Genomic DNA, 14,292 nt, shown 5'->3' with positions numbered 1-14,292 from the left:
TTCTGTAAAGTATCCAAACAGTAAATATTTTAGGCTTTGTGGACCATACAGTCTCTGTGTGTCTACTCGGTTCAGCTGTCAAAGTATCACATCGATGATGTAAGCAGATGGGCATGACTATGTCCCATTTAACTTCATTTATAAAAACTGGTGCAACGTGCAGTTGGCTGATCCATACTTATTATTATGTAAGTTTGTTTATAGTTGAGCCAAGAGTGTACTGGGTATTTTTGGTACAACTTGTTTTTCTTGAGATTAGTTTACCTTATTTTTTCAATTGCTTGGTTTGGTGTGTGTCTCTTCCTTTGCCCTTTAACTCTGAAATGCCTCCTAGTACAATGTTTCACAGAATCAGACACTATCTGTTCTGCTATTTTTTCCCCAGGGAACTTCCTTCTGGAGCTGCTGTTACCCTGCACAGATTGGATGGGAGTTCTTCTGCATTTTTGTCTCGTCTTGGAAGCCTTGCTTTCTGGATCCCATGTCTTTTCATGGGAAACATGCTTTGGTAGCATGTTTTCCTTCAGTACATCCTGAGGAAGAACACATGGGAAATAGGTTTCTTGAGACTTTGAATGTTTTTGAATGAAAATGCCTTTAAGCTACACAGAACTGATAGTTTGGCTGGGTATTGAATTGTAGGTTGGATAAAAAATTTTCTGCTCAACTTTGAAGGTATTGCTCCATTGGCTTCTAGCTTCCAATGTGATGAGAAGTCCAGTTTCCCTTTGTATGTGGCCCAGTTTCCTCTCTGGAAGCTTTTAATGCCATCTCTTTATTTTAGATGGTTTGTCTGTTCACTAGGCTGGGCACTTGATGGGTTGGTTTCACTCTAGAGACTCATTCCCTGTAGTAAACTCTTACTGACTTTTAAAATGTCTCCGCAATTATTTTTAATTTTCTTTGTTCCTTGATTATTGCATTTTGTTCTCTGTTCATGGATATAATTTCTTCCTGAGGAAATTTAAATTTTTTGACATTTTCCTCTCCTTGCATTGTATCTAGCTCCCTTTTAGATCCCAAATTTTGGTTTATTTTTATCTTTTTAAAATAATTTTGAAGGCTATCCTCAAATGTTGGATGACCTTGGCAGGGTCTCATATTTAAGAATGAGGCCCTGAAAAGCTGCTTGGAGCCGATGCAGTGGTTCCCTAAGATGTGAGTTTCTTGCATTCACGCTTGCGTGGTGGGATGGAGGGAGGTGAGGCTTCACTTTCACCTGTGCTGAGCCAGCCTGAGCAACGTCTGACAGAGAGGCGAAGGTGAGGACCTTACGCCAAACTCTCCTGGAGCTTCTTATCGCCAGGGACTTGAAGAACAGTCCAGAGGAGGATGAAAGGTGAGGTGAAATTCTGCAGACTGAGCTTCAGTCAGGGCTGGGTCGGGGAGTAATCCCTGGGTAGATCAGTGACAGGCTTTGAGTGGTAGGTGCTATTTCCTCTCATAAAGTTTTGTTTCAGGCATGCCTCTTCCCAAAGCCATTTAAGGCAGATGGCAATGAAGGAATTCTAAACAGTGGAGAATATTTGGGCCAAAAAAAGGAGCCAGCAGAGGGACAAAACTGTGCTGCCATGGGGCCAAAAATTGTGATTGAGCATCACAGTGGCTCTGCCTGTCCTGGTGTCCAAAATAGAGAGGGAAAGAGAAAATAGGGCTCAAAGGAGAGTGAACTAATGGCTGTTTTCCATCTTCATGCATAAGGAAGTATCCCCAAAGCTAAATATTTCAAAAAATGGTTCCTATAGGACTTTATACGAGGATGTTTGCTAAGTTGGACAGCAAATTTAGAGGAAGCTGTTGGCTGGCTCCTTCCCAAAGCCTCGTAGAGTCGAGGCATGTCATTGAAAGGTCTCAGCTGCAGAGTGTCACTTGGTGATTCTGAGATGCCAACCCTGCCTCTGTGGGTCATCTGACAGCTACTGGGCACACTGGCACCACCTTCCCAGGATGAGGACATGTAGACACATGTGAGACCCAGCCTGTGCTGTCCACCCACCTAGCCTGGCCAGCCTTGGCCTTCCTGCACTAAAGGGGGTGGTCACCAAGCAGCTGACTGGGGAGGGCAGTCAGGCTGAGGGCTGCATGCATAGGCTTCTGGGAAACCAGGTGGCTGTATGCTGTAGACCACTGTTCTTCCAACCAACTGAAAGATGGCCTCCCTGCTATAGAGACCAGACAGGCAGAGAGAAAGGGTCTGATTCTTAGGAAGGTCAAGGTGCTAGTTAGGTGTGGACATCAGTGCAGGAGGCTAGCCTGCCTGGGGGGCCCCTGACAGTGTAGGAGGCAGACAAGCTGGAGCCTTAGGAGTCACTGCCCAGCTGTAAGAAAGCCCCCGCCCCAGGCGCTTGGCCTGGGAGGAGCACCCACTGGGCCCCCTCCACCCACGCTGCTCTCCTGATGCCGCTGACCAGTGAAGTCAGGAAACGGCAGCTCCGAACACTTTTGCTGTTAGCCTACTTTATGTTCAGCCCAACTTTCTGGCCGTGGGTAACAAAGCCAACTGCTGCCTCCAGGTGTCCCTGGTGTAAGATAAGGGCCAGCAGCAACAGGACACTACTGTTGGCATCTATGTGAAGGAGGGTATGTGTCCACCTCACCTCAGGAGCCCAGGACAGGGGACCATGTGCTTCCCTCAGGGAGAGGGGAAGGGGGTGTGAGCTGGCGCGGGCAGCCGGAACAGCACCGCAGGCTGTGGGCCTGAACAGAGATCTACCTTGTTGAGGGAGAGAACCGGCGCATAAACGTGGTCTCTGCCCTCCCGGCCCGTGAGCCCCGTGGAGGAGACAATAACCGCCACGCACGGGCGGCCATAGGGAAGGAGTCCTCCGCAGCCGCGCTCGTGCCCTGGGGGGAGTGGGTGTGCTGCCCGGGCTCACGGGGCAGAGGACAGCAGCGCGGTGACGGGGCAGTCCCCAGGGGGCTCCAGGCCGCCCTCAGACGCTCGGAGAACAGCGCCTGGAGACGGCAGTGGGGGTGCGGAGGACCGTGTACACAGCGGCAGGGGAAGGGCTGCAAGAACCAAAGCAGCTTCCCTGCAGCCTAGAGGTGGGAGGCGGCAGGAGAGGTGCCCTGTCCCCTGCTGGGTCTCCAAGGGCCCAGGAGCCGCATCAAGGAGCCAGGCTGGGCCCCAAGGCAAAGGGGCTCCCTCCACGGTTGCCTCCTTATGGGCCCTGCCCCCCAGGTGCCCCCCATGGCCCTGCCTGGACCATCCTCAGGGAGAAGGAAGCGGGCGTGAGTTGGCTGGGGAGGCAGAAACGAGGCGCCCCAGGCCCTAGGCCTTAGTGCAGACCCACCTCCAAGAGTCTGCAGGGCGGAGGCCCAGAACCAGGATGTCACCGGGGGTGGTTTCCCCTGTGCTTGGCTTGCAGACCGTCACCAGGCTGTGTCCTCACCTGGCCATCCCACTGTGTCCTGACCGCTTATAAGGACCCCTGTCCGATTGGCTTAGGGCCACCCGACAACCCCATTTTAACCCCATCACCTCTGTGGAAGCCCCATCTCCACATACAGTCACATTCTGAGGTGCTGGGGCAAGGTCCCCAATAACTCAGGGGGACAGCTCAGCCCCTAATGGGGACCCACATGCCGTGTGCAGCCCCTGCCCGCATCCTCGCCCAGGGCAGGCCCCGTCCTCAGCCTCTTCCTTCCTCGGGGCGGGGACCCCTGTGCTCTTAGCCCTGTTCACAGCCTTGTTCCTTGGGGTGCAGACGCTCTCTGCTCTCAGCGCCTGCTGGGGTCACACGTCCTGCAGTCGGGCACACCTCCCACAGGGGCCGCACCCTGCTCTGGCCACTTGCACGGGTTCCCTGTCACTGCCATAGTGCACGGTTGCCACGGCCACAGCACAGGTGCGTGGCACGGTTGGTTGTGGCCATCAGAAGCCTGCAGTAGCCATGAGGATTGAGGTGGTGGCTTCCTCAGGTGGTGGGAGATGCTGGGCGCCTTGTTCTCCAGGACTTGGTGTGCCTCCCAGGAAGTGGGCAGCTCTGTCTCCTCTTCCCGGCTCTCACCAGTGGTCTGTCAGCAGACCCCTTGAGATCTCACCTTCCTGTGTCCTACACAGCCTGTCTGCCGAGCGGACCCAGCGGTCAGGAGCAGCGGGAGGTAGCCGTCCACCAGCCTCTGCCTCTTGGGCTGCAGTGATAGTGACCCAGCCAGGCAGGACAGGTGGCTCGGGCACCCGCGTCCAAGCGTGTCCCTGTGCGGGGCAGAGGGAGGGCATGGGAGCAGTGGGAGGTTCTGGCAGACAGCAAGGGGCTGGCTGTGGGTCAGAGGAAGAGCGTGGCTTTGGGCCACACCTGCCAGCGTCTGAATCCCCGCTCTTCCGATCATGGTCTATGGTTTGGGGCAAGATGCCACATCTCCGCAGTGGAAAAAGGCTGTCCACGTGTCCATCAGACACGTAAATATGTGCCAGGCTCTGACCTAGTCAAGCTCCTGTTCCAGCGGTGGAGACGGTACAGACGGTAGGGAACGCATCTGGGGCGGGCACGGGAAAGCCGCGCTGCCAGAGGGAGTTGCAGTTTGGGACGGAGTCGCCAGGAAAGGCTTTGCTGAGCAGCGGGGCTTTGGATGAAGCCCGAAGGGCGCGAGGGACGGGCTGGCAGAGAGGAGCAGTCTCAAAGGCACTGGGGCGGGCGGGCGAGGGGGCGGGCGGACTGCGGAGCGGCAGGAGGTAGGTTCCCAGGAGGGAACGGTGCACGCGTGCTGGGCCTGGGCGTCCGCGGGGGGGTGTGGGCTTTTGCCCCTGAGTGCGGGTCCCTCTGGCCGCTGTGGGGAGCAGGCCAACTACTTAGGAAATTTTGGAACGATCTAGTCCAGAGTAATGGCACTGACGGTGCTCAGAAGTCAGAGTTTGTTCTGTGTTCAAACTTCCGGAGCAAACACTTGGGTGTCACTCGCTGTGTACCAGCACCGTTCTGAGCGCTTTGCAAGTACCGGCTCATTTACTCTTTTGACAGCGTTGACAAGGTAGATGACATCCCATTTACAGGCGCAGAAGAAAAGCGACAGACAGGTAGGGCAGTAATTTGCCATGGAAGGGCCCCAGGACCAGGGACAAACTGGAGAAAGGGTGAGAAGACACGAGGAGTCAGGATAACGGCTGGAGCAGAGGGGGCAGCGTGGGGCCAGCGTGGGGGCAGTGTGGGGGCAGCAGCGGTGCTGCCGACCTCCTGGTGGGCAGGCGGAGCAGGGAGTTGCGGGGCAGGGGGAGCCCGTCCAGACGGCATCCGGACCTCGCCCGCAGAGACCTCGGGCCCTGGGCGGGACCTCCGCGTGGGGGAGGGGCCGGAGGAGGAGCAGCGGGGCGGGGGCAGGGGGGCCACCGTGGACACGCAGGGTCGCCTGGCTTGATGCAGCAAAGAAAACCCAGAATTAGCTGTCTCCCCGGGGGGGGCTGTGACCCAGGGAGGCCCCGTAGGATGGGGGCACGGTGTCCGCCTTCCCCAGCCGGCGAGGAGGGCGGAGACGAGACCCCGCCCGGAGCAGGGGCTTTGACCAGAGGGGGGTGCCTCCGTCCAGAGGGAGCCTGGCTGCAGGAGCGCCCTGGTCCCCCCGCGGGGCGCGCAGGGCGGGCCTCGGTCAGGTCCGCACGGCGCCCTGCGAGCGGCGCTCCGGCCGGGAAACCAGGCGGGCTGCGCGGGTCCTTGGCCGGGCGCTGTCACGTGCGGTGGCTGTCGAGCTTTCCTCCTTCCAATTACAAATATCTTTTTTTCTTACGACACAAGCAACAAATGTCAAGCAGGAAAAAAGCCTTTAAAACCCTCTAGATGCACAAAAGGGACAAACTAGACATCCTGTCATCTGATCTTAAGAGGCAACTGGTCCGTCGCAGGAAACTGCGCGTTCAGCAGGAACAGCAGGTCCCCGGCAGGAGCGTGGGGAGCTGGGCGGGCGGGGCCGCAGACGCCGCGCCCTCGGGAAGGAGGGGGTCGAGGGTCTGGAGGGAAGGCCGTCCCCGGGCAGGAAACCGCGTATGGAAGCACCGAGGCACGAACTACATGATTCGTTTAAGAGACTGAGATGGGTTCACTTTGGCTGCAGCAGGGAAGTGGCAAGAAGAGTCTGGGGAGGCAGGCAGGGCCCGGGTATCGGAGGACTTTGAATGCCAAGCAAAAGATTTTAGATTATATTACTTAAGTTAATGTGATGTTTGTGTTTGTTGCTTAAAACTACCTAACCTTTTTTTACCACAGAGTTGTTTTCAGCAAACTCCTCCAATATTTGATATGTCATAGTTTACTTAAATCTTTTTTCTATTATTGGGCAAAATGAAAACTTCAAATACAAATAAAGAGGGCCCGCATGACATAGTTTTTATAATTGTTCTTTCTCTTATCAGACATGTATTGAGCTTCTAGCATCATATAGATGTTCTCACAAGACTAGGCAATAAATATGAAATTACTATATTCAGCCACAGAGGAGGGCAGAGGGGGCCACAAGCCGGCCACCAGCCAGGAACTGACCCTGGCGCTTCCTTCAGAGGGACTGCTGGGTGGCTGTGCTGGCAGCAAGCGAACAGTGGGACCTGGGTTGCTGGAGGTTCACTTTAAAATTCTCTCAGCTTTTGTATATGGTTGAACATTTTCATAAATTAACAAATTTCATAAATCCTGAATATTCATAAACATTGGGGAAAGGGCAGCCTACACATACTAGGTAGTTTATAATCAACTGTCATTTGGAAAGTATCAAAACACTAAAACCTCTGGAGTCCTGCAAGGTGGTCGTCCGGTGGGCAGTGCCCTCCCCCCTGCTCTGTGTGGCCTTTGGTGGGACACATAGAGTCTGTCCAGCGTGACCCTGATGGATGTCTGGGAAGCAGATGTCTCAGAGGAGGTGGCCCCTAACCCAGCCTGGTGGAGGGAGGCCACGGAGAGGAGGGCCTTGAACCTGAGCCTGGAGGAAGGGCAGACATGGGCCAGCTGGCCTGGGAGGGAGGAAGGCTGGTGCTTTGGGCAGGGCTGTGGGCCAGCAAAGAGGCTGTGGCCTTGGCCATGCTGGGCAGTTCTCAGCGGGCCCGGAGGCACCGGAGCCAGGAGGGGCTGTTCCGGGACTAGCGTCACCCACCTCCAGGGCTGAGGGGAAGCAGCTCAGCCTTCAGGCAAGCCGGTGCTGGGTTCTCCCCGCAGAGGCCGTCCCGGCCCCACACAACTGCGGCGGGACAGGCTGCTCCGTGGATGCCCTGCCCGGAGCGCAGCCCCAGAAGGTCCATCCCCTCCTCCTGGGGCACACGGGGGCTGGGCCAATGTCACCACCCATCGTGGCTCCGTGCTGGCTTCCAGCCTCTCCCCCAAGCCCAGGTGAGTGTGGGGCAGAGGGGAGGGAAGGTGCACCTGTCATCACTGGGCCTCGATTTCTCCATCTGTAAAATGGGATCCAGATGCCTGCCCGGTGTGGGCAGGGGTCTTGAGGAGCACACAGGCTGACCTGAAGGTGAAAGGGACCCTGCCGGGCTGCGGAGGCACAATGCTACCCACAGGGCCAGCTCTGTGCTCCCAGGAGATGACTTGTCAGCACGTATTATTTCATATAAATGAATTTCATTTGTTATTTCTGGCATCTCTTGTGCTGGAATCTGTCCCCTAGATGTCAAGGATGAACCCCAGGTGGGGCAGGGATGAGGGTGGCCCCCCCTCTGCAATATGATTTCATCTTAATGAATTACATGCACAATGGCTCTGTTTCCAAATAAGGTCACATTCTGAGGTACTGAGATCTTAATTTGGTCCTAAAAGATGAATTTGGTGGGCACAATTCAACCCGTAACACCACAACTGCCATTTAGAAAATAGAATTTTTTAAAAGTCTTTTCATAATAGTAACAGGAAATACAAACTACATAGGTATAGCCTTGATAAATGTATTTAACCTATTTGAAAATGACAAAACATTCATTCGTAGGAAGCCCAAGACAGTACTTACAGGACAGGGCAGAAATGCTCCGTCCGCAGAACAGGTAGCCTTCCCCCCCGACTTCACAGGGTCCCGAGTCTGCTGAGGGAGACACAGCTCTGCTGCCCACTCTGCCCCCAAGCCCACCCCTGCCCCACTTGGGGGTCACCTTGGACTTCCAGGGGACAGATTCCAACACAAGAGATGCCCAAAGTAACCAGTGTAAAGTCACCCTACCCCATGGCCTGGTCACTGCTTGGTGTCACATTCATATGAGTGCCATCTGGTAACTAGTAATCCTTTGCTAGCAATCCAAACATCTAGTAATCCTCTGTCACACAGCAGACCTTGTGCTGCAAACAAAACAAATCACCCCAAAACGCAATTCATTTGCTTTTGATTCTCTTGGGGCAGCAAATTGGCCTGGGCCCAGCTGGGCTCTGCACATTTCTGCAGATCTTGCCTGGGGTCTGCCATCTTCTCGGGGTGTCCGGGGGCCGCATGGTCTGATCTGGCTGCATTGCATGGGAGGTGGGTGCTTCTGGCCGCCAGCTCCCAGGGCTTCTTCCCTTCATCCTCAGAGGGCAGGTGGGGCTGCCAGGGCTCGGAGGCCCAGGCTCCAAGGTCAGTTCTGCCTCCTTCTATTGTCAGAACAAGACTCCTGGTCTGGAATGCAGACTCCAGCTCCTGTTGGCAGAAAGAGAAACTGGGGTCATTTTTAACCTACTATAAGTAACCAAGCAACCTCAGTCTTGCTTATATGTCTCACCATGAGTGGAGGGAGGCCCAGCCCCTGGTCGCAGTGGGCTTCCTCAGCTCCCCCGAGAGCCCGCCCTTCGGGTGACCCGCTGCTGGCCCTGGGGAGCAGCATGCGGGACCTTGGCCCCCCCTCCCCGGCCCATACACCATCCCCTCTTCCCACCTGGGTCCTTCTCCTTGTCCTCCCTGCCCTCTGGGACTCACCCCTGTGCGTTATAGTTTATGTCAACGTTATCATGGGTACAGCTCATTCTACTTCCTGCTTTTTTTACTGTCAACATTATTTTCAGGTCTCTTTGTGTTGATTTTAGCAGCTCCTAGCTCATTTTAACTTCTCTACTGGATTCCCTTAAATATTAAGTTCATAGAACACATTTCACTCAGTCCCACAACACAGGCGGAGCACTACTGTTCCCAGTGCTTTGAGAACATGTAAGAAACTTCCTCTGTGGAACTGTGGGTTGTGGAGAGCCGCCACACCTAGTCAATGTTCCTACCCAACTGGTCCCCCAAATGGCCCGTGGACAGTGCTGGTGTCAGCGCTCCAGGACCTCTGTGTACTCAGCTCATTGCTCATATGGGACGTTAACCATCGTCTTAATCCTGGCTGCCTGGGGAAGGGAAGTGCCGTCTGTACTCTGCTGGGTGTGGAAGGCGTCCCCACAGGGCATTGCCCGATCAGACCCTTTGCTCTTCCACGTTTGGTCTTTCTTGGATTGGGCCCAGGATTTCCTATATATTCTAGTTATTAATCATTTGATTACAAAGTTTGCACAGGTCTTTTCCCATTCTATCATCCACTTAGAACATCTGTCCGTGGTGTCTTTTGTTCCAAGTGGACTGTTATATTATTATTATTATTATTACTACTATTATTATTATTTTAAACCAAGGTATCATTGATATATAATCTTATGAAGATTTCACATGAGCAACATTGTGGTTTAAACATTCACCCATATTATCAAGTCCCCCCCAACCCCATTGCAATCACCATCCATTAGCATAGTAAGATGCCATAGAGTCATTACTTGTCTAAGTGGATTGTTTTTAAGTGTATGATTATATGCAGTAAAATGCACAGATCTTAAGAATTCCATGTGATGAGTTTTGCCTACTGCCTACTCTTGGGTCTGGTGCCCAGTCACCTCCAGCCAGGAAGCAGTACTGCTGGTGCCACGGTGCTCTCCATCAGCAGGAATCCCTAAGTTTGACAGAGCCCAGGCCATCAGTTTCCCTCCAGAGGTTGTGTTTGCTTAAGAAATCTTTCCCTGGACCAAAGTCCCAAATCTACAGCTACCCAATTTAAGTCTCTGATCCTTGTAGGGTTGTCTTTTTATGTAGAATTTGATGTAGGGATCTTGTTTTATTTCTCTTATCATGACCCAGCTTTCCCAGCACCATCTGTCATGTGGCCATGGGGATGCCTCCCCAGCATCCTTTGTGCCTTCACTTTGGCCCCATTCCCATTTGCTGGTGGCTGCTTGAGGAATGAGCATGTGCCCTAGTTCTGGCCCAGGAGAGGTGGGGGGAAATCTAAGAGAGATACCACAAGATAGAACAGATTGACTTGTTCTTTTAGGCGCCTCATGCTTACATGGTGGCTGCAGCGATTGCAGGCATCACATGAAGACAACATCAATAAGCAACAAGATATCTCCCCAGTATCTCTTTTTATAGTGAGGCACGCCTCCCAGAAAACCCCAGCTGACATCCCTTGAGTTTCACAGGCAGAATCCCACAAGAGGGAAGCAAGACAGCCAGGGTTGGGTTTAGACCAGTCCTGCTTTACGCCTGGGACTAGCAAAGGATGGGCCTGCTGCCCCAGAAGAACAAGGCCCTTGGCAAAGAGATGCCCTAAGGGGCTTGTATTGCCAAGAAGGAACTGGACAGGGGTAGCTTTAGGGTAGACAAACTCTTCAAACTTTTCTACGACTTTTTCTTCCTTCTTGCAGGCCCTCTAGCACTTTATTAGAGCTTAGTAGGAAGGTCACTGTTCTCTTAAAATCTTTAAGGGAAGCTGCTAATACTTCCTCTTTACTCTGTTTACTAAGTAGCCTTCATTGGGTTAGAGAGTCCCTTTCTATCCCTCTTTCAAAATATCTTTTAAAACCATCAGTAGATGCTGAACTCTGTCATATTCTGCGTCTGCTGAAATGCACCGCTGAATGGTGGTGTCCTTCCTCCTGTCTGTATGGTGAACATCAGTTTTCTGATCTTGAACAATCCCTGGAATAAACTCTGGTTGGTTTCCAAGTACCTTTCAGTGTACCCCTTGGGATGTGGCTAGTAAATACTTTATTTAGGATTTTAGCATCCAAGTTCATAATTGAAATCAGCCAAATAAAGGCAGATTTTAAAAGGACAAGTTTACCTACAGTCTCACCAAACAATGAAACAGCTTGTCCTCCTGTTTCAGTTAAAGATCTTGTCCGTCTTCTTTATAATCATAGTTATTTTAGTATAAATGCTAAATCATATTTTTTTCCACTAGACATCATCTATGCATGCCATGTAATAGATTATTTTAATAATCACAATTGTTTCCCTTTTGTGTGATTACTGTACTGTAACCACTTCAATGAACCATTTAATACACACTGGTTTTTAAAAATTGTTTTTCTTCCCGGCATGAATTTTGAGGAGTGGGATAACGGGATCAATACATATGAACATATTAATGGATTCTGATATATATTTCCAAGCCTTTTCCACAAGAGAGATTGATCGGTATTCAAGCGCTAATAATCCTTTATTGATTCGATTGTGGCTCTTCCGTAACATTCCTTCAAAGGGCTACTGAGCGGGCGCCCCCTGCCGCCCATTGTGACGCCGGCCGCAAACCGGGTCCCGCGGCGGGAGGCCGTGGGCAGAGCCCCGGGAGCCGGCGCTGAGATGCAGGAGCTGCTCCTGCAGCTGCGGAAGGACAACCGCGACGGGCGCCTGAGGAAGCAGGAGCTGGAGGAGCTGGTGCGCGGGCTTGAGGCCGAGAGCGAGAGCCTCACTGGGCGCCTGCAGGACCTGCGCGAGCGCGAGCGCAGGTGCGGCCGTTGCACGGACAACGTGGCTCCACTGGCGGGGCACTCGGGACTTCGCAGAGCGTCCCGCGGGCCCGTCGGTTCGTCCGCCCCGCCCGGGCCCGGACCTCGTTCTAGGAGGGCGGGACCAGGGCCATTGACTCAGGGGACCTCCGAATTCGAGGCTGTGGCGACAAGAGACCTGCGGCTATGCCTTCCTCGGGGCCACGGGAGCCTGAACACCCGCCGCCTCCCGCCGTGGCACTGCCTCAGTTTCTCCTCTGCAGCCTGCAGGGCAGGCGAAGCCAGACGGCGCGGACCCTGCGACGGGAGGCACGCGAGGCGGCGCGGGAGGACGCGGAGCAGGCGCGCGGACTACTGGAGGCGGCCGAGCGGCGCCAGAGCGACCTGGTGGGGGCGCGGCCCTGCGTGGGGCGGAAGGGGGCGGGGACAGGGCCCTGGGTGGGGCGGGGCGGGCATCGGAAAGGCCGGACCGCACCCGCGACCTGTCCGCAGGAGCAGCAGAACCTGCAGCTGCAGGAGCAGTGGGAAGAGCTGTCCAGTCAGGTACGGGCCCGTCTCATTTCCCGCCCCCAGTGCCCGCCCCCAGGCTCCCCCGTCCCCGCCCCCCAGGGCGTCCCCCGCGCCAGGAGCCGCAAAGCCCGCCCTCACAAGCCCCACCCGCAGCTCTTCTATTACGGAGCGGACCAGCTGAGACAGCAGCGCGCGGAGCGGCACCTTGGGACCCAACTGATGGCTTTGCAGGTGCTCGGGTGGGGCCCCGACGGCCGCTGGGGCGGCTCGGGCGAAGCCCGGGAGACTTGGGCGGGGCGGGGCAGGGCGGGGCGAGCGGCGTTGGGCGCGGCCCCGAGGCACGGCGCGGGGAGCGGCTGGAGGCCCTCCTGACGTTCCTGGGATTTTCCGGAAGAAACAGCTGGAGCTGGTGGAGGCCAAGCACGCCAGGCAGGCGGAGAGCCTGCGGCAGGTGCGGACAGAGCCGGGCCTGCGGGGAGGGGCGGGAGGCCGGAGGGGGGTGTGTCTCCTGAGTGTAAGGGCTCCCGCCCCGCAGGGCGCGCAGCGGACGGAGGAGGCCTGGGCCAGCTTCCAGGAGCAGAGCGGAGTCCTGCAGGTGCCGCCCCGCCCCGCGCCGAGAGCCGCTCCCCCCGACCCCACCGGCGGCCTCCGGCCCTCCTCCTCGGGCTGCGGCCGCCCCCGGCCCCTTCGAGACCTCCCCGTCCTGAGGCCTCACTCCCATCTCCGCCCTCCGCCAGGAGCTGCAGGGGAAGGTGATGGAGGCGGCGGCTGCGCTGGACACGGCGCGCGACGGCCCGGAGCGGTAAGGGGTTAGGACTGCTGGGTGTGGCGTGCGGAGAGGCTGTGGGCCCGGGGCACGTCGCCCACTTAGACTGATGCCTGACCCCGCAGATGCGACTCACAGCCTCGCCGGGTGCAGGACTGCTCGCTCATGGAGGAGGTGGCCAAGGCCGACTGTGTGAGCGCGCGGCGGGTGGGGCTGCGGGGTGCTGGAGTCGGGACCCTCCTCGCACGGGGACCGGCGCCGAGCCCCGGCCCCGAGCTGGATCCCGCCCCCTCTCCCCGCAGGAGAAGCGGCTGTTCGGGGGCGCGGGCTCGGCAGGCAGCAGGTGAGCCGGCTGGCGGGCGCCTGGGCTCGGGTCCGCCCCTGCGCCGCGCCCTGCCCAGCCCCCGCCCGTCACCTGTCCGTTCGTCGGTCTGCCCGCAGGCTGTGGGCGCTGGGGCTGCTGCTGCTCGCGCTTGGCTTCCTGGCGCTGCCGCTGGTCCTCCCGGTGGCCGTGAAACCCGCCGCCCTCCGCCGCGCGCTCCCGCGCCTACGCTCGCACGCCGCCCTCCGCCGCCTGCGCTACACGCTGTCTCCGCTGCTCGAGCTGCGCGCGCGCGGGCCGCTGCCCACCTAGAGCTCATCACACCGGCCGCGGCCGCCCGCACCTCAGTGTCCCGTGTGGTTTCTGGGCGCCTGCAGGGGGGCGTCCGGGGAGGGTGTGGGTTCGTGTGACCCTGGCGATTGGTTTCTGGGCGCCTGCAGGGGGACGTCCGGGGAGGGTGTGGGTTCGTGTGACCCTGGTGGCAGAGCTGCGGGCCCTGGCACCGCGGGCTCGGCGGGGGCGGGACCTTCCAGGCGGACCCTGCGCTTCGAGAGGCTGCCCCGGGGCGCCCCGCGGCCGAGCTGACGACCCGGGCCCGCGCCTGGAGCGAGCCCCTCTCCCGCAGCCCCGGCCTCTGCACGAGGGCCACCTCGGAAGGTGGTCAGCATCTTGTTGAACTTACCTTCCCCTACTAGCGAGCCTGAGTCGGGGGCAGCCGGGGGCAGCGGGGAGCTGGCGGGTCACGTCTCCTCCGCGGCTCCCTTGGCCCGCTGCGTGGGCTCAGCCCCAGGCGCAGTGCGTCCCAGCACTGCTGGCAGCGCGCGCACCACTGCAGTCTTCGTGGGAAATCCTCTTTTTTATGTGAAATGTTCTGCTTTGTGGAAATAAACACTTCAAGTTTCATTTTGTCTGATACAAATGCTGCCTTGCTTTTATTATATTTACGTTTTTTTGGCAATGAAGCTCTGTGTATCTCCTTGCGCACACATACATGG

At 56.5% G+C, this 14,292-nt stretch overlaps 2 protein-coding genes across 3 annotated transcripts in view; both read left to right on the top strand.

The window, feature by feature from the left end:
- LOC130680727 (RIMS-binding protein 3C-like) overlaps positions 1-14,292 on the top strand; it is a 245,384-nt gene that overhangs the window by 44,939 nt on the left and 186,153 nt on the right. The gene's annotated exons all lie outside the window — the stretch shown is intronic.
- TMEM191C (transmembrane protein 191C) lies at positions 10,410-14,210 on the top strand. Of its 2 annotated transcripts, none has more exons than XM_057491974.1 (10): positions 10,410-11,699; positions 11,963-12,086; positions 12,192-12,242; positions 12,363-12,440; positions 12,610-12,660; positions 12,745-12,804; positions 12,947-13,011; positions 13,101-13,167; positions 13,278-13,318; positions 13,417-14,210. In XM_057491974.1, the coding sequence occupies exons 1-10, from the start codon at positions 11,554-11,556 to the stop codon at positions 13,607-13,609; spliced, it is 876 nt and encodes a 291-aa protein (XP_057347957.1). In that variant the 5' UTR covers positions 10,410-11,553; the 3' UTR covers positions 13,610-14,210. The 2 variants fall into 2 exon arrangements, with proteins under 2 accessions (XP_057347957.1, XP_057347956.1); XM_057491973.1 differs by having other exon boundaries at positions 12,604-12,660.

Source organism: Manis pentadactyla, chromosome 14, assembly GCF_030020395.1.
Source record: "Manis pentadactyla isolate mManPen7 chromosome 14, mManPen7.hap1, whole genome shotgun sequence".
NCBI classification, from domain to species: domain Eukaryota; kingdom Metazoa; phylum Chordata; class Mammalia; order Pholidota; family Manidae; genus Manis; species Manis pentadactyla.
Note: the sequence above shows the minus strand (reverse complement) of the source record. Positions and strands in the feature narration are given on the sequence as shown.

Coding starts and splice junctions, on each gene's coding strand:
- TMEM191C (XM_057491973.1), top strand. CDS start 11,554: ATGCAGGAGCTGCTCCTGCAGCTGCGGAAGGACAACCGCGACGGGCGC. Junction 12,441..12,603: donor CCCAACTGATGGCTTTGCAG/GTGCTCGGGTGG, acceptor ATTTTCCGGAAG/AAACAGCTGGAGCTGGTGGA. Junction 12,661..12,744: donor AGGCGGAGAGCCTGCGGCAG/GTGCGGACAGAG, acceptor CCCGCCCCGCAG/GGCGCGCAGCGGACGGAGGA.